Source organism: Trichechus manatus, unplaced genomic scaffold, assembly GCF_000243295.1.
Source record: "Trichechus manatus latirostris isolate Lorelei unplaced genomic scaffold, TriManLat1.0 scaffold00121, whole genome shotgun sequence".
Classification (NCBI taxonomy): domain Eukaryota; kingdom Metazoa; phylum Chordata; class Mammalia; order Sirenia; family Trichechidae; genus Trichechus; species Trichechus manatus.
In genome coordinates this window covers 7,196,233-7,215,973 of record NW_004444057.1, presented here as the reverse complement: position 1 = coordinate 7,215,973, position 19,741 = coordinate 7,196,233, and the positions used below count along the sequence as shown (strand labels likewise).

General features: G+C 36.2%; 1 protein-coding gene across 3 annotated transcripts in view; it reads right to left on the bottom strand.

Moving 5' to 3' along the window:
• Positions 1–19,741, bottom strand: part of SLC12A2 (solute carrier family 12 member 2) — a 101,992-nt gene that overhangs the window by 61,801 nt on the left and 20,450 nt on the right. For 2 of the 3 annotated variants that reach the window (XR_002825317.1, XM_004384298.3), the window contains exons 2-4: positions 12,396–12,515; positions 10,756–10,831; positions 10,282–10,377 (exon numbers count right to left, since the gene is read on the bottom strand). Coding sequence is in view for 2 of the 3 variants with exons in the window: in XM_004384298.3 (XP_004384355.1) it covers positions 10,282–10,377; positions 10,756–10,831; positions 12,396–12,515 (292 nt within the window). In the remaining variant the exon portion in view is untranslated. Of the gene's footprint in view, positions 1–10,281; positions 10,378–10,755; positions 10,832–12,395; positions 12,516–17,668; positions 17,724–19,741 lie in introns of all 3 variants that reach the window. The other variant, XM_023738697.1, reaches the window with a different exon arrangement.

Here is a 19,741-nt window from a genome sequence, read left to right as displayed (position 1 = left end):
TAATTTTTTCTTCTAAAGCTTAGATTAAAATGGGAAACAGCTAATCAGCTTCCTCCTCATAATCAGAGATATAAAGATCATTTCCCAGTGATTTTCTAAATATTTTTAATTCTAATGTAACCTTTAAAATCATAGTTGACATGATTCCAGTTACTTACATTAGTATATTAATTTGCTGGTAATGTGAAGACTACGCAAAAAGAAAAAGTTTCACAATGAACTGCAAAGAACAGCACACACTGGCATTGCAAAGAGATATATCTGTATTCTAATAAATCCTGCTAGGTCATAATTATAAACTTAGTTTTAATAATGTGGAAATTACATGAAGTTATATACATTTTTCTAGACACTAATGAAATACCTAATTCTTAACATTATAATGAAATGCCAGTAAACAGCTCAATATTTGTTTCTACTGGTCTACCAGCAGAAAGAAGACAAATGCATGAATAAACATATGCACATTCATGTTCACTGCAGCATTATACATAATAACAAAAAGATGGAAAAAACCTAAGTGCCTATCAATAGATGAATGGATGAACAAACTATGGTACATATACACAATGGAATACTACACAATGATAAAGAACAATAATGAATCTGCAAAACATCTCACAACATGGATGAATCTGGAGGGTATTATGCTGAGTGAAATAAATCAATCACAAAAGGACAAATATTGTATGAGACCACTAATATAAAAACTCATGAAAAGGTTTATATGCAGAAAGAAACAATCTTTGACGGTTATGAGGAAGGGAAGGGGGAGAGGGAAAAACACCAACTAGACACAGGTAAGTAGTAACTTTGGTGAAGGGTAAGACGGTACACAATACTGGGGAAGTCAGCACAACATGACCAAGGCAAAGTCACAGAAGATTCACAGACACATCCAAACTCCCTTAAGGACCAATGTACTGGGGCTGAGGGCTGGGGACCATGGTCTCAGGTGACATCTAGCTCAACTGGCATAACATAGTTCATAAAGAAGATGTTCCACATCCTACTTTGATGAGTAGTGTCTGGGGTCTTAAAAGCTTGTGAGCAGCCATCTAAGATACTCCATTGGTCCCACCCCATCTAGAGGAAGGGAGAAAGAAGAAAATCAAAGACACAGGGAAAGATTAGTCCAAAGGACTAATGGATCACAACTACCACAGCCTCCAGCAGACGAGTCCAGCACAACTAGATGGTGCCTGGCTACCACAGCTGACTGCTTTGACAGGGATCACAATAGAGGGTCCTGGACAAAGTGGGAGAAAAATGTAGAACAAAATTCTAACTCACAAAAAAAGACCAGACTTACTGGTCTGAGAGAGACTGAAGGAATCCCAAGAGTATGGTCCCTGAACACCCTTTCAACTCAGTATAAAACTCACTCTGAAGTTTACCCTTCAGCCAAAGATTAGACAGGCCTATGCAACCAATGTCACAAAACAATATGTGTATTAATTGTTTAATGAGAAACTAATCTGCTCTGTAAACTTTCACCTAAAGCACAATTTTAAAAAAATGCAACAAAAAATTCTGCAGCTGATAATATACTGCATATCCACATTTCATTCTGGAAATATCTGTAAAAGGTTTTATAGTTAATTCTACCAATTCTCTCAAAATATTCTATACTTTAAATCCATCCAAGTAAAACTCCCTTAGTTATGCACTTTACCAATTAATAATATTCATCATCTTGGAAATCCTGGAGGAAAACATGCAATCTGAATCACTTAATATTAATCTCATGTGATTTTTTTTTATGAGATGAACATGACTTAAAACTTTTCCCAGAAATCTTTTTGAACACTAAAATTCCAATCGACTATTATATTGTGAGAATTTTGCAAGACACATAAAGATCTCAGAATAAGTTCTGAAGATATTAAATCATATTACAATTAATCACATAGAAAACTATAATTATCAGTATATTATCATGTTTTCAAAATTCACATAAATTATTTAATTTAATCTCAATACTAATAAGAATTAAAACAAGTATTGTTTATCCTGATTTTACAGATGAGAGAATCATAAAGGTTAACTGAAATCAAGGCAACCACTCAGTGTTTCAATAGTTGATAATATAAAGTTTAGAATCAGAAATGTCATCAATAGTACCTATAAGAGCAATGAATTCATTTGTTATGTGCTATAAAGTTTTGATTTTATAAAATTTCGAGTTTTTCTCTTAGTAAGAAGAAAAGAAAAACAGACTCTAAGATGTATTTAGCTTGGAGAAGAAGAATGAGAAGGGGAAATGCACCTTGGGAATGATGATCAAGTCTGACCTTTGTAGAACTATTTTAAAATCTTCCACAAATGAGGTTAAGTTCTGTTACTTTTTAAAATATTTGTATTTTGTTTGTTGTCAAGAAAATAAGAAGTGATGTATAAAGACTATAAAAGCATCTGCTCATCTTGCATCCTCTACTTTTACTCCTCCATAAAAAAGAGAATTATAAAGATATCCTCCCTCCTTTCTCTCTTCTTCATGGCCCACATCTGGCCATAAAAGACCCTAACTTCTGAGTGTGGAAAATATAAATGAATCAGATGCAGGTTACACTATTATTACATATCGATTTGCGGACATATGTTCTGTACCTCTCATAAAATCCCAAATCAATAACCAAAACCCCAAAGACGTTAATCAAGACCCTAAGATTAAAAACTGATTATCAGCCATAAAGAAGTCTCAATAAATTCTGAACTGAAATGATACAGTGACTATTCCTGACCAGAACAGAATTAAATTAAATCTACTTCCAATACACACTTAGAATTTCTGGCATCTGAATTTTTAACTTAGATGAAATGGACAAATTCCTTGAAAAACAAAGTATCTAGGACTGTAACAAGAAGAAATAGTAAACTGGAAAAACCCAATAGCTGTCAAAGAAATTGTTTGTAATAAAAATATCCTCTCCCCCCCACCCCCCCAACACACACAAACTACAGCCCAGATAGCTTCACTGGTGAGAAAAAAATAAGGTAAGATCAATCTTTCACAAATTCTTTCAGAAAATAAAGGAAGAGAATGCTTGTCAACATCTCTTATAGATGAGCATAATCCTGACACCAAAATATGTCAAAGTTATTACATCGCAAAAAGGATTAATATCTAAGATGAAGTGGGGTTTTTCCTGACACATGCTATGTAGAAACCATGTAATTTGGAACTCTCATACATTGCTGGTGGGAATGCAAAATGACACAGTTTTTGGGAAAAAGTCTGGCAATTTCTTATAAAGTTAAGCATACACATACCATTTAATCCAACAGTCCCACTCTTTGGCATTTACCTGAGTAAAATGAAAACCTATGTTCACACAAAAACCTATACAATTATAGTGGCTTTGACTGTAATAACCAAAAACTGAAAACAACCCAAATATCCTTCAAATGGGGAATGAATAAACAAACTGGTATGTCTAGACAATGGAATAATACTCACCAATAAAAAGGAACAATCGAGTAATAAACACAAAATGGATAAATTTCAAAAGTATTCTGCTAAGTGATGTAGTACTGAGAAGGATACATACCATATGATTCTATTTATACAATATTCTGGAAAAAGGCAAAACTACAGTATTTGACAGCAAATGGATCAGTGGCTGACAAGGGCTGAGGGTAGAGAAAGGGACTTACTACAAAAGAGGCATGAGGAAGTTTCTGGTGTGTTTGAACTGTTCTGTTTTGATTGTGGTGATGGTTATACAACTATCTGTATTTGTCAAAACCTACAGAATTGTACTCTAAAAATTGTGAATTTTATTATACCTAAAGTTCAACTTAAAAATGAAAATTAGCTGGAGAAATATACAATATACTTAGAATACACTTCTACAGTTTAATTGGTAGACATTTGAGTCTTTAAGTCTTCAATGTTTAAGCTATTCCATAACCTAATTTTTAATAGTATGCATTTATTACTTTTATAATCACAAAAATTAAGAAATAGTGGGAGCTTAAGAATCACAGGTCTTGTTGGCTCAGATGGTATACTCATATGGTATTTTAGACACTTTTAGCTTCACCCACTTAAGGAATTTCAATATTAACTAATCATAAAAAGACTCAAGAAGATTTCTACTACTAAAAAGTTCAAAAAGTTGTTAAATGATCTACCAAACAGAGGAAAATGCAAAATTTGCATCCAGACATCTTTACTTATGAAATGATCAATATATGTAATAAAAATCATCTACGTAATCTCCCATCAACGGACGAATGGATGAACAAATTGTGGTATATCCACACAGTGGAATACTATGCAACGATAAAGAACAATGATGCAGCCGTGAAACATCGTACACATGGAGGAAACTGGAACTTATTATGCTGAGTGAATTTAGTCAGTCACAGAACAACAAATACTTTATAAGACCACTATTATAAGAACTCAACAAAAGGTTTAAACACGTAAGAAAACATTCTTTGATGGTTATGAGGGTGAGGAGGGAGGGTGAGGGTTAGTTACTAACTAGATAGTAGATAAGAATCATCTTAGGCGAAGGGCAGGACAGCACACACTACAGGGGAAGTCAGCACAACTGGACTAAATGAAAGCTAAGAAGTTTCCTGAATACAATCAAATACTTTGAGGGACAGAGTAGCAGGGGTAGGGGTCTGGGGACCATGCTTTCAGGGGACATCTAGGTCAACTGGCATAACAAAGCTTATTGAGAAAATGTTCAGCATCCTACTTTGGTGAGTGCCATCTGGGGTCTTAAAAGCTTGCAAGCGGCCATCTAAGATGCATCAACTGGTCCCAACCACCTGGAGTAAAGCAGAATGAAGAACACCAAAGGCAACAAGGAAAGTATTAGCCCAAGAGACAGAGGGGCACATAAACAAGAGACTTCATCAGCCTGAGACCAGAAGAACTAGATGGTGCCCGGCTACCACCAATGATCGCCCTGACAGGGAACACAACAGAGAGTCCCTGATGGAGCAGCAGAAAGATGGGGTGCAGAACTCAAATTCTAGTAAGAAGACCAGACTTAATGGTTTGAGACTGGAGGTACCCCAGAAAGCATGGCCCATGGATTCTCTATCAGCCCAGAACTAAGACAATTTCCGAGGCCAACTCTTCAGACAGGGATTGGACTTGACTGTGGGACATAAAGTGATACTCATAAAGAGTGTGCCTGTTAGCTCAAGTAGATACAAGAGACCAAAGGGGCAGCTTCTGTCCAGAGGCAAGATGGGAAGGCAGAGAGGGTTAGGAGCTGGTTGAATGGACATGGGGAATCAGGGGCGGAAAGGAGGAGTGTGCTGTTGCAGAATGGGGCGAGCAATTAGGGTCACATAACAATGTATGTATAAAATTTTGTATGGGAGACTAACTTGAAACGTAAACTTCATTTAAACTATAACAATTAAAAAAATCATCTACGTAATCTGTGATATCTGTGGAAATTTTGTAAAACAAATGTTTTGTTTTGTTGGATGTACTGAGGAAGGAGACAAAGGGTGAAGATAACAAAAATGTAATAAATTTACCAATAAAAAAGAAAACTATTTAGAAACTTAACTCTTCAGAGTTTATTTGGTAAATACACCAAAATCCTTTGTCAGAGTAGCAAACAACCTACTTTTTTACTCTCACTAGACAGTTTATCCAAAGCCACCCTGTGTACAATTCTAAGGAACAACTTTGGGAATGCCATGGAGTTACAATGGATCCAACATCCATTTCAGTTATACTTCTAGGAAATAAAGTCTAATAGCCTGCTTTACAAATACACAAGAAGTTTGTCTGCCTGTTAACTTTTGGCAAATATCTTCTATTCTGTTGCCATTATTAAGTCAAGTAGGGAAAAGCAAGGTGAAAAACACAGAATCGTCAGACCAGGATTGGGTGCTACTGTACCATTGCAACTAATCATCTGAATAAATTAAACTTAAGATATGACAGCAAAGACAAATACCTAACACTGCATCAGACCATTTGGGGAAGCAAATAAATGACTGGCAAATTGAAAAGTCACTCCTAAGTCAAAGAGAAAATCCAAATAAAAAATTAACATACAAGTGAAACCACTCCCAAAAATATATACATATGTAAACAATTACCTGCCAAATTCATATCTGAGTTATTTTTGATATGTTGACAAGTAGTGTTTTTTACTGAATCGAGAACAATGCTATGTTTACATCTAATAACACTTCATGATACAACTGTTATATAACTGCCTTTTACAGCTTCAAACATTTCGTTGATCTGAAAGAAAGTTACAATTTCAAAGAAATCACCTATCTAAAAAGAAAGAACTATGGAACTGAATTCTGCCTTAGAACCCTTGCTTGGCAATGGACTAAACAAAAAAAATTGATAATCAATGATAATTTGATTTTACCAATATAGAAAGCACTTTCTGTCACTTACAACCTATTGGAAAATGTTGGGTTTTTCTCACTTTCAGTGTTTGGTTTTATCTGTCTACAAAAGTGAGGAAGTGAGGAGGTCCTCAATTACTTCATAGAAAAGAAAAAAGAGATATATATGAGTACAAAAAGGTAGTTCTGGCTTATTACGATGTAGACATCTAAAAAAGATTCACCCACAGAATCTGCATAAGACTTACTTTTGCTAAAAAAAAAAAAAAGGGTATACCTTGTTTCACGTCTGCTCTCATAATCCATACAAATTATAAATGCAATTCACAGCAATGATGCATTAAACAAGATAATGCATGTTAAGACCACAGAATCATGCACAGAAGTTAGGTCTCAAAAAAAAACAGCTATTATTATTATCTGAACATAAGCTCCATGAGACTTATCTGACATGCACATATCCAGTGCTATCGCAAAGTAAGTGTTCAACAATTATCTGTTGATTGACTGAAATACAAATAATATATAAAACTTCATCTTATACATGGAACAGGCAGGCTTACGTTGCCTCTAGATTTTCGTAACTACCTGTCTGCAGTTTCATACGACCTGGGTCTTTATTTGAAAGAGTATTGACCTCTACTTTCAACTAAGTCTGAAACAAAAAGTGGTTGAGAGCCTTTCCCTTCTATTGCTCAGTTCATGTAATACCAAAAAAAAAAAAAAGGACAGTTGCCATTAAGTTGATTCTGACTCATGGCAATGTGTGTCAGATTCCCAGTCAATGCTCCTCATGTGCAGCCACTACCCATCTGTCAGTGGAGGCCTGCATGTTGCCGTACTGCTGAACAGGTTTCAGTGGAGCTTCCAAACTTAGATGGACTAGGAAAAAAGGCCTGGTGATCTATTTTCAAAAATTAGTCATTGAAAACCCTATGGATAACAACGATCCAATCTGCAACCAATCATGGTGTTATGGATTTAACTGTGTCCCCCCAAAATGTGTGTCAATTTGGCTAGGCCATGATTCCTAATATTGTGTGATTGTCAACCATTCTGTTATCTGAGGAAACCCTGGTGGCACAGTGGTTAAGCATTACGTCTGCTAACCAAAAGGTAGGCAGTTCGAATCCACCAGGCACTCCTTGGAAACCCTATGGGGCAGTTCTACTCTGTCCTATACGGTCGCTATGAATTGGAATCAACTTGATGGCAGAGGGTTTGCCATCTGATGTGATTTTCCTTTCCTATGTGTTGTAAATTATACCTCTGTGATGTTAATGAGGCAGGATTAGACACAGTTATGTTAATGAGGCAGGATTCAATCTACAAGGTTAGGCTGCATCTTGAGTCTATCTCTTTTGAGATATAAAACAGAGAAGTGAGCAGAGAGACAGGGGGACCTCATGCCACCAAGAATGAAGAACCAGGAGGGGAGTGTGTTCTTTGGACCTGCAGTCCCTGTGCTGAGAAGCTCCTAGACCAGGGGAAGATTGAAGACAAGGACCTTTCCCCAGTACTGACAGAGAGAGAGCCTTCCCCTAGAGCTGGCACCCTGAATTCGGACTTCTAGCCTCCTAAACTGTGAGAGGATAAACTTCTGTTTGTTAAAGCCATCCACTTGTAGTATTTCTGTTATAGCAGGACTAGATGACTAAGACATATGGGGATGGTGCTGGACCAGGCAGCATTTGGTTCCATGCACATTGTCACCATGAACTGGGGACCAACTGGACAGCAGCTAACAATGTGACACTTTCTCCCATGTGGAAAATACTGGTTTTTTCATGATACCAAAATAAATCCTGTAAGGGTGTCCAAGTTCATGAGGTAGATACAGAGGAGACAAAACCAGCTTACATTCATGGAAAGACTCTCCAGAAGACACAGGAGACACTCATTACAAATGATGCAGCTTGTTTATATTCTGTAAAGGTTTAGTCAGGTCTCCAACGTCACTAACTGAGATGTGAAAAATGCATCTCTTCTAGGAAAGCTTCACAGTTAGTATTTGGTTATTTCTTTAACGATTTACTTTGTCTTTTTTCTTTTACTGGTTTCATTATCTGAGAAAACCAGTATTTGAAAACTAGCAATAGTACTGAAACATAAAATGGCTTTCAGGTCCTAATTCTGGAAAATCTATACTTTCCCCAAGTTTGGATTCACGTGGAAAAGAATCCAGAGTTTGTGTTGTCATTGGCTTCATGCCCCATTTCCCTTGAGGCTCACAACTGAAATTCTAAAGTCCAAGGATAAAGAAAAACTCCTTGATGACTTGCAGATCCCTTGCAGGTGGCTAACAATTTTCATCTCACTTCCATTCCCCAATAGTGGGAGAGAAACAAAGGATGAGGCACCCAGTACATGAGAAGCAAAAATGAGTCTCTCAGTGGTATCTGATTAACTCTACTGGACATACCCACGTTACACCCCAAGATAGCTGAATCCACATTCATATACACATAAAAATACAGCAAACAGCGATGCATGTTCATCATAGTCATTATCACACAGATATGAACTGGATTCCTCTGATATCTGAGAGAGATGAAGACAATGGCAGAAAGTGAAAAAGCTCAGCCTGGTTCCTCATTCTAAGTATCTGATGCAGAAAAAGCAGACACTGTGTTTGCATAATGTCAAATAGGGATCTTCAAAATAGTTAAGGCAAATGGAATAGGTCAATTCTTTTCTCAGTTGGTCTGCTATGGGGACTTTACAAGGGCTGGCAGACATTTTCTCTTCTTTCTTCAGGGATCCTCTTCTCACCCTAGCCCAGTGATGAATTTTGGTTTAGAATATGGGACTCTTTTTGCTTTCAGGGGTCCGGAGTCCATTCTCCTGGTCTCCTGGGTGCTCTCTCTGGGGAGGATAAAGTCTCACAAGGTAGATTTTCTGGAGTACAAGAAGGGGCCTCAGGGTGTCTGTCTTAGTCATTTAGTGCTGCTGTAACAGAAATACCAGAAGCGGATGGCTTTAACAAAGAGGAGTTTATTTCCTCACAGTAAAGTAGGCTAGAAGTCCAAATTCAGGGAGTCAGCTCCAGGGGAAGGTTTTCTCTCTCTGTCGGCCTTCTCATTGATGTTCTCCCAGACTAGGAGCTTCTCCGTGTAGGGATCCCGGGTCCAAAGAACATGCTCTGCTCCCGGCACTGCTTTCTAGGTGGTATGAGGTCCCCTGCTCCCTGCTTGCTTCCCTTTCCTTTTATCTCTTGTAAGATAAAAAGTGATGTAGGCCACACCCTAGGGAAACTCCCTTTACACTGAAATCAGGGATGTGACCTTAGTAAGGGTGTTAAAATCCCACCCTAATCCTCTTTAACATAAAATTACAATCACAAAATGGAGAACAACCACACAATACTGGAAATCATGGCCCAGTCAAATTGATACACACATTTTTGGGGGGACATAACCCAATCCATGACAGTGTCCAAGAAAGAGAGCTACAGTTAAGGAAGCATATTGATTTTAGAGTCCCAAATGTAACTCACACAAAATCATGGATAAAGTACACTACCTCTCCCAACCTTGATTTCCCTCACTGTAAAATGGGGTTAACCACAGGGGAAAGAAGTTACACCTGTAAAATGCTGACCAAACGCAGAATGTGAGTTACTTGTTCAAGGGTAGAAGCCTAAGAGAGGACAATAAGGTATGGCCTGGTAGGAAAGATGTGACTAAAAGCTCCATTCTGCTACCAGACATCTAAACGTCCTAAATAATTTAAAGCATATATATGTGTGTACGGATCAATAAAAATTTTACAATCAATGCAGTAGTTTGAAAGTGCTCAGCAGTGATTTCCTTGCCTACATGGGCATGGTATGTTGCTTCCATCAAGGTAAAAAAAATAATTAAAAGATTTAAATCTCAAGGCAATAAATAATAGTTTTCTGATATGATGATGTGAAAAGACTAAATTTACCTCCTCTTACAAATCCATTGGTAGCTATTGCTGAAGTAGACAATCCTGTGATAGTTGTCACAACAGTGGCCATCATTATTACAAGGACCGATAAACCTTTAGGGAAAAAGAAAAAAAATTAAGAACAGTTATACTAAAAACAAAACCAAACCTGTTGCCATTGAGTCAATTCCGACTCATAGCGACCCTAGAGAACACTTATACTCCTATTTAAAACTGACGGACCTAGAACTGTTAGTCCAAGTATACTAAATGTATCTCACAACTTATAAACTACCTCATTTTGATCCTATTTTATAAAAATCAAATCAGAATTATGAAAAAATTAACAAAGATAATCTGATACAAAGGACAGCACAGTTCCAATGACTTCCACTGCTTCAGTTTTATGAAGTTTAGAATCCAGACATACAGACAACTATTGTGCTTATTCATTATTCTCAAATGAGTCAAGCAGCACATAACTTCACTTACCTATTCCAGCTTGACCCACAATCCATGACAATCTAATAAAGAGCATCACACCCCAAATATTTAACATACAACGTACCTAGAAGGAAAAAAATGAGGTCAACTCACATATGAAGAAAAGTCATAAGATATGATATAGTGGTAAACATTAAACTAGCCAAAAGTGGGGTAACATGCATTTGAAACTACAAAAGTATTTTAAATCTACCTCCTACTCTACCGTTTTCTTAAAGTTTTAAAAAGAGCTTAATAAGAGTTTAAATATGAGCTAATGTAAGTATAATTCACACGTAGATACATATACATGTGCATGTGCATACATATATACGTATACACTTATATACACACAATCTATCTATTCATTCATCCATCCATTCATCCTCGGTATCTGAAAAGACAAAAAGAAAAGAAAATGTTGCAATTATCTGAGGTAGCAGAAGCAACAGAACAAGAAAGATAAAAGGAATATTTTTAGGCCTCAGCCCTAAAAAAAAAAAAAAAAAGAAGAAGTTCATGTTCTCCTTTATCAGTGCAAGTAAGTTTAATTTTTTAATTATTCCTTTATAACATCCTCATTCTATACAATTTCTAAAGATTTAAGTATATAATTATATAATATTTGTCAACACAAAATGCCACATGTTCATACTTTTTTTAAAAATCTAAATTATTTATGAGACAAATTTCCCCATTTCTGTTTACTTTTATTTCTAATGCTCAAACATAAAACTAACTAAACTTGTTGCTGTTGAGTCAATTCTGACTCATAGTGACCCTACAGGACAGAGGAGAACTGCCCCATAGGGTTTCCAAGGCCCTAATCTTTATGGAAGCAGACAGCCACATCTGTCTTCCACGGAGTGTGCTGGTGGGTTCAAACCACCGACCTTTTGGCCAGCAGCCAAGGGCTTAACCACTGCATCACCGGAGCTCTTACACAGAACATAGTCCTCTATAATACCTAAAATCTAAGAATAGACACATACTACTACTTGCGGCTTCACATTCACCATTACTGATCAGGCAATAAATTAGTACTAGAACTGAAATTTTCCCTCCTACTTCTCCACAATAACAATACCTCAATCAAATCTTTCCAAAGTTCCAACGAGAGGTCAATTTAGCCTGTCTAATCAGTTTAGTTCCTATTCAAACGCACAAGAACAAGTAAACCTACACCTTAATCACCTAAACGTGACTACTGATGTGACTGCAACACGTAAGAAAAAAATTTCTCCTTTATTCTGTTGCCTGTTAGTTTTCAGACACTTCTTTTCAAAAGATAATGGGGTAGCAGGAAGAAAGCAGGCATATTTCAGTTCTATCCCCTGCTCAGTTTTTTACTTAGGTGCTCCTATCAATTTAATAGCTTCATACTTAATTTCTGAAAAGTGACAATGTGAATTCACAAGAAGTAATAAAATTAACTTAGAGGTAATCAAATATAAGTTGGTTAAATTAATAAATATATTTTTGTTACTAAATATCCAAAAGAAAAGAAGGTACAACTTACTAATTTGGTTTTCTATAGCACTTAGATAAGACATTTCAAAAAGGAAAAGTTCTCTTGAAAACTGATGAGAATATTAGGAAGATTTTATAATAAGTAAAAATACTGTAACACTAAATTTAAGTCTACTTACTAACACACCCTTGATCCAACCAAACTTCACAACTCCTTTACTTTCCGCGGTATACGTGACGACAGCATCTCTAGTTGGAGTACTTTCCTCCCCGTTTGCAAAGCCATCCTCAAAAGGTTCCTGGTTAGAAAAGGAAATGAGAATTATGCATAAGAATTACTTAAAATCACCTGATTAAAACAAACGTAACAAACATACATTTAATCATAGTTATGACAACAAAGCACAGACAGACGTTCAAGAATAGAGGTTTTCTGAGTATTTTACCCAAGCAAAATATAAAGCAATAAAGAGAACCTTTATTATTGAGATTTTTTTTAAAACTTAAAATCTCATCGTAACAGTAAACCCCTTTTAATAGTTTCAAATGTTAATTAAAATCTGGTGGTATGTGAAGAACACAATGAATAGTTTCGTAAGTACAGGCTACCTAGGTCATTCAGGTCACTTTTGATATTTTGCCTACTTTCCAGCCACAACTTCACATTGCTTAGTTGTCACCTTTCCCACGTTTGAAATTTCAACGTTAACAATTTCAAACTTCTCTTCCTCACAAGTGAGTGGTTGTCTGTTTGTAGTCCATGACAGCAGGATTCCCATGGATCCCATGATCCACTCAGAATTCCTCTACTTGTTCCTTATCTGCATCCAGTTTGTTATCAGGGCTCTTAATTATTTCCCTGTAATTTTTCTCAGATTCAGCCTTATCACTCACAAGTCCAAGCAGTTCCTGGTTGAATCCACTGGCAGGGATCCAAGCTGAGTAAAAAAGGCATCTAAACATGTAAGAAACCTGTTTTTAGATTCTACTTAGGGAAAAGATTGATGTTTGGCAGGTCTGAAAGAAAGGTAATGGTTTGCAAATCCAGGCTCACTATATGACCCAACCACCAACTCTCTGAATAAGAAGCAATATAAATAATGTCTGAGGAGCCCTTAAATTACAATGGCCCAATTAGGACTCTGGTTCAGCAACAGCTGAATTTAAAAACCTAGGAAACACTAGTTGTGGTGAGGGAAAAAAAACTAAGAAGGAAAACATCAGTTGTGAAAATGCACGCTACAGCTGTATTTCATTCTTTCCTCAAATGCAAAAATTACCTACTGAATTAATCATTATTTAATCCTGTAAACAGGTCCCTAGGTGATGCAAATGGTTTGGTCTTGACTACTAACCTAAAGCTTGGCAGTTCGAACCCACTTAGCAGAACAGAAGAAGAAAGTCCCGGAAATCTTCTTCCATAAAAAACACAGCCAAGAAAACCCTATATAGCAGTTCTACTCTGTAACACATGGATCACATGGGTGGTGCTATGAATCAGAACTGACTCAGCGGCACTGGGATTTTTTTTTTTTTAATTAACCGAAAGGTTTGCAACTCGAATCCACCCAGCAGTGCCATGGTAGAAAGGCCTGGTGATCTACCTGGAAGCAACTCAACAGCAATGGGATTGGTTTTCAGAATCTTATAAACTATGGTCTAGATTTACTACAGTACTTTTTAAGAACTGATCTCAGTGGTTCATACCTGTTAATTCTGAACATATAATTTCCTTTATATATTTTATTGACTACGCAAAGACATTCAACTATGTGGATCATAACAAATTATGGATAATATTGCAAAGCATGAGAACTCCAGAACACTTAACTGTGCTCATGAGGAACCTGTACACAGACTAAGAGGCAGTTGTTAGAACAGAACTGGGGATACTGAGTGGTTTAAGATCAGGAAAGATGTGTCAGGGCTGTATCCTTTCACCGTACTTATTCAATCTGTATGCTGAGCAAATAAACCAAGCTTGACTACATGAAGGAGGCAGCATCAGGACTGGAGGAAGACTCATTAACAACCTGCGTTACGCAGATGACACAACCTTGCTTGCTGAAAGCAAACAGGATCTGAGGCACTTACTAACGAAGATTAAAGATTACAGCCTTCAGTACAGTTTACACTTTCACATAAAAAATAAAATCTTCACAACTGGACCAACAAGCAACAACATGATGATAAATGAAGAAAATACTGAAGTTGTCAAGAATTTCATTTTACTTGGATCCATGAACAACGCCCACAGAAGCAGCAGCCAAGAAACCAAACAATGTATTGTACTGGGCAAATTTGCTGCAAAAAGACCTTTTTAAAGTATTGAAAAGCAAAGATGTTACTTTGAGGACTAAGATGTGCCTGATCCAAGTGACTGTATTTTCAATCGCCTCATATGCATGCAAAAGCTGGACAATGAATAAGGTAGACCAAAGAAAAATTGATGCCTTTGAATTATGGTGTTGATGAAGAATATTGAATATACAATGGACTGCCAAGAATGAACAAACATGTCTTGGAAGAAATACAGACAAAATGCTCCTCAGAAGTGAGGAAGGCGAGACTTCGTTTCACATACTTTGGACATGTTATTAGGAGGGATCAGTCCCTGGAGAAGGACATAATGCTTGGTAAAGTAGAGGATCAGCAAAAAAGAGGAAGACCCTCAATGAGGTGGACTGACACAGTGATTACAACAATGGGTTCCAACATAGCAACGATTGTGGGGATGGTGCAAGACCAGGCAGTGTTTTGTTCTGTTGCACACAGGGTTGGTTTTGACTCAACGGCACCTAACAATAATATCTACTTTAGTCTACAAAGATTTTGAGCTTTCATAAGAAAAAAATTAGATTTAAGAGAAACAACAGGAGTATGAATAAAAAAAAGTGTTTAAAATTTTTTTTTGCTTCTGATATGACAAAATAACACAATGGAACAACAGGAGTAGTATTATCTAAGCTAAATATCAGGCTTTTGAACAATCAATAAGCTGTAAGGGCTGGGACCTTTGCAATTATTTAAAACTGTATGCATGCTATATTATCAAACCTTAGGACAAATATCCTCTTGTATGAAATGAATGCCTGAAATAAAGTAACTACATCCAAAATAAATCACATACATTCTGTATTTAAACTTTCCCAATCTATGATGACTTCATCCTATGTGGTATCAACTCTTTGCATTCCATCAATGCAAAACTTCATCGATGCGGTCATTATACACCTGTAAATGTAGACTTCACGGCAATACCAACTCATAAAAGATAAATATTAACCAAATCTCAAAAGCAACAAGGTTATCTCAAGATAACAATTTTGAACACTGGAGAGTTAAGTCTTATGTGACCCTAAAAAATAGAATTACAGAAATAAAGACTTAATGGGGATGGTTTTCTGTTCACAAAGTATAGCTGCTATGCAAAGACCCCAGAAGAACTTTCTGGCTATTTTTCATAGAAAAACCAATTGTCTTTTTTTCTTTCGAAGACCCTTCTTCCCCCTCCCACCAAAATTTTTATAAAGTCCCCTCCCAAATGGTTCACATTATAAATAAAATGGATTTACGCCATCATCAGGAACAGCATTTTCCAAGATTTAAGATTTCTGTAAATCTTTTGCATATTCCAGGTTGCAAGAACTGAACTTTAATAATTCACAAACCACAAACACACCCTGTGTTAAGATTTTCCTTCAAATACCAATGTTCCCACTTCAGGGATCCCTAATGGGTGTACATAAGCCATACTATACTATCTTTAAAATGAGCACAGATGGTAGGTGCGCTCCATTCTCTCCCAAGAGATGTCCACACCTAAACCTCCTCAACATATCCTTCCCTGAAGGGAGGGAACACTCTAACAACAATTTTCTTTTCAAATAAAGGGACTGTAGCAACCTCTGTTACCACAGAGGAAATCTAACTTTCCCATTTCTCTTGATCAACATCTGTTAGCCAAGTAGACTCACTTAATTTCAATTAATGCAATTTTACTATATGTTTTTTCAAAGTGCAGCCAACCTAGATTATGCAGACTTCATATTTATGTAACTTAACCATTGCTAACTCTTAGATTTTCAAGCAATAGAAACATCTGTATAAGCCAGATACAGTAATTTCTTTAAGGATATTTTCTGAAAATTATTTTACCTAGGCTTTTTAATGACGTTATTAAAAGAAAAATAAATCAAATTTTAAACTAATCCCTACGTTTGCATTAATAAATACAACTATAACCTCAACTATGTGCAATATTTAGAAAATGAGTCATTCTAAGATCACTTAGAACTTTACTGTCAACCACTTCTGATTGCTCTTGTTGTTAGGTGCCATCGAGTCAATTTCAACTCATAGCGACCCCATGTGACAGAACAGAACTTCCCCATAGGGTTCTCTTGGTTGTAATCTTTACAGAAGCAGATTGCTAGGCCTCTCTTCTACTGTGCCGCTGGGTGGGTTCCAACTGCCAACCTTTCAGCTAGCAGCCAAGCACTTATCCATTTGCACCAAGGGTCCTTCCACTTCAAATAGTAATGCACAAGTTGTTTTTAAAAAGACAGATCGTGAAAGATATACATTATAATAATTTCCCCTATAACACTTTCATTAACTACTATCTACTGATTGTACTCTAACTGTAATTCAATGCAGGATGCCTCTAGGCCTAGGGTATATAGAAATAACCACCCACATTACAAAAAAAAAAAAAAAACTAAAAATTAATCTTCTATACTTTTAAAAACAGCTTTATTAAGATATAGTTCATATACTATGTAATTCACTCATCTAAAGTGTACAATGATTTTTTAGGAATATTCATGAAATTATAAAACCATCACCACAACCAATTTTAGCACATTTTCATCATCCCAAAAAGAAACTCCATGTCCCCATTCCCCCAGCCACTGGCAACCACTAATTGTCCATCTCTATGGATTTGCCTATTCTGGACATTTCATATAAATAGAATCATAAAATATATGGCCTTTTGTGTATAGCAGGTTTCAAGGTTCATCCATGTTTTAACATGTACCAGTACTTCACTCTTTTTCATAGCTGAATATTCCATTACATGGATATACCTCATTTCATTTATCCATTAATCAGTTGATGGACAATTCGAGTTGTTTCCACATTATGATGTTGCATACAAATTTTGGTGTGGACATATGTTTTCATTTTTTGAGTGGAACTGCTGGGTCATGTTATACTTTTTGAAGGGACTACTGCTGGCAGTTTTTCTCATCTCTTCCTTTGCGTCAGGCTGCAGTTTGTCACTCTTCATTTCAGTGAACGTACCTGCCTACTGTCATCCCTCTCCTGCTTAGAATCTGGTATGAACATGGAAAGCAGTAACCACTAAACTTCTTAGGAATACATATAAATAGTAAATAAAAAAATTCTGACCAGAGGCCTATGTTGCTCAATCACAAGAGCAACTTACTCTCGGCTTTACTTCCACTGTTGGATGTTTTGCAGAGTACAGTGTCAATGACAATCTAAAAAAAAAAAAAAAACCAGTATTGGGTGGGATTGGTGACTCCATTGTTCAATTAATCAAGTAAAGCCAGAACAAAAATGTTTGCCTGTTAATTCAATTAACATTAGAAATTTCTCAGCTTTCACTCTAGGATACTTACGTGTTCTTCAGTTAAATTCATGAAAGACTTTAAAATATTACATAACTTGCAAATACTACAAGAAAATACAGTTTGCGTAACATACACATAAAAGACAACTCTCTTCTCATATTTATTAAAAGAAACCTAAAGATGTGTATTCCTAATAGCCTATTGTTTCCAAGGCTAATTAATGATGTGGGCGTCTTTTTAGCAATGCAAAAGTATGCAGGCATTCTAAAATGTTTGCTGTGGGTGTTTATAAGAATTTCACCGAAAAGCTGAAGATCCAGCAACAATTATTTTGCTAGCTTCCTACCATACTATGAACAACCATGCGCAGAAATCAAAGTAAGATTTTCAACTATATATAAGGCAGCACTTTAATATAAAGATGACTCCACACAAAATGAAAAGTTTCTCTCTTCATCATCTTCTAGGTCTATTTAAAAAATATTTTAATTATTAATCTCTAAAATACAATTTAAAATTAAAATCAAATAAGTATTTGTTACCAGAATTATTTGTAGTTAAGCAATAGATTTAGATAATGAAATTGGATTTATAACTTTATAGTATTAATTTCCTGAAATACCAAGAAATCAAAGCAGAATAAACATTTTGTCTCTTTAAACAGATTAGTTTCAGGGAAATAAGGAAATTGTTAAGTATGGCATTTTGTCAGAATAATTGATAGAAACTTTATAATCAAAGAAGTTTTCAAATATATAATTATGAACTATAAATTATGCTGATACACAAATATTCAATCTACCATTATTTTCACTGAAATGATGCGTGTGTTTTTTTTACTGTTTTCCACACTAATAGGTAAAAAGCAATAAATAACAACATTAATGAATGACTCTGAATACATAATTCAGATTTATTTGTGGAAAAATCTTTGAAGAAGTAGCACTGGATTCTAAGCCTACTAAGCCAGGACTGAAGGTGGAGAAGAGAGGAAGAGACTTGAGAAAGAATGGAAGACCCAGACCGTGAGACCATTAAAAATAATGATACTAGTAAATTATGTCAGCTTGAAAAAGAAATGATTAATTCAGTTGGACATGCTGAATTTGAGGAGCCCTGAGACAATCAGTTGAAGAGTTCTATCAGGCAGTTAAAAAAATTCACGACTGGAATTTAGGAGATGGGCCAGGGATGAAGAATTAGTGATTGAAGCTATGGAAACAATGAAAAGAGAAACTTACAGAGAAAACATGAGTAACTGAACATTTTTCTGAAGATATAGAAAACATGAGAGGAGAACTCTTGGTCTCCATGGTCATAATTTCTTTGCAAAGAGTAGAGAAAGGGAGAATTTTTATACTGTGGATAATCTCTTCACTCCCTTGTATATTCAAATTTCCACCTCAATTTGATCATTCTTTCTTCTTTTTAACCAACCATGCTATTTACTGCCTCACCAAGCCAAACTTGCTGAAAGAATTTAATGCATGCCAACCTGGTCTCAATCCACATCACCAAAACAGTTTTGCTAAAACACTCAATGACCTCTCTGCCGACAAATCTAATGGACAATTTTCAGTCCTAGTCTCACTTAACTTCTTTCTGAGGCAGGATTTGTTACTGTTAACCACTCCCTCTTTCTTGAAACACCACACACTCTCTCTAAACCCATCAATTAAATGGTAGAGTTCCTCAAGACTTGGTCTTAGAGCCCTCTTGCTTTTCTCATACTATGTTTCCTTCCATAGTCACCTCACCAAACCCACAGCTTTAAACATCATCTACTGAAGCCCTGGTGGCACAGTGGTTAAGAGCTACGGCTCCTAACTAAAAGGCTGGCAGTTCGAATCCATCACTCTCCTTGGAAACCCTATGGGGGCAGTCCTATAGGGTTGCTTGAGTTGGAATGGGTTGTTTTTTTTTTT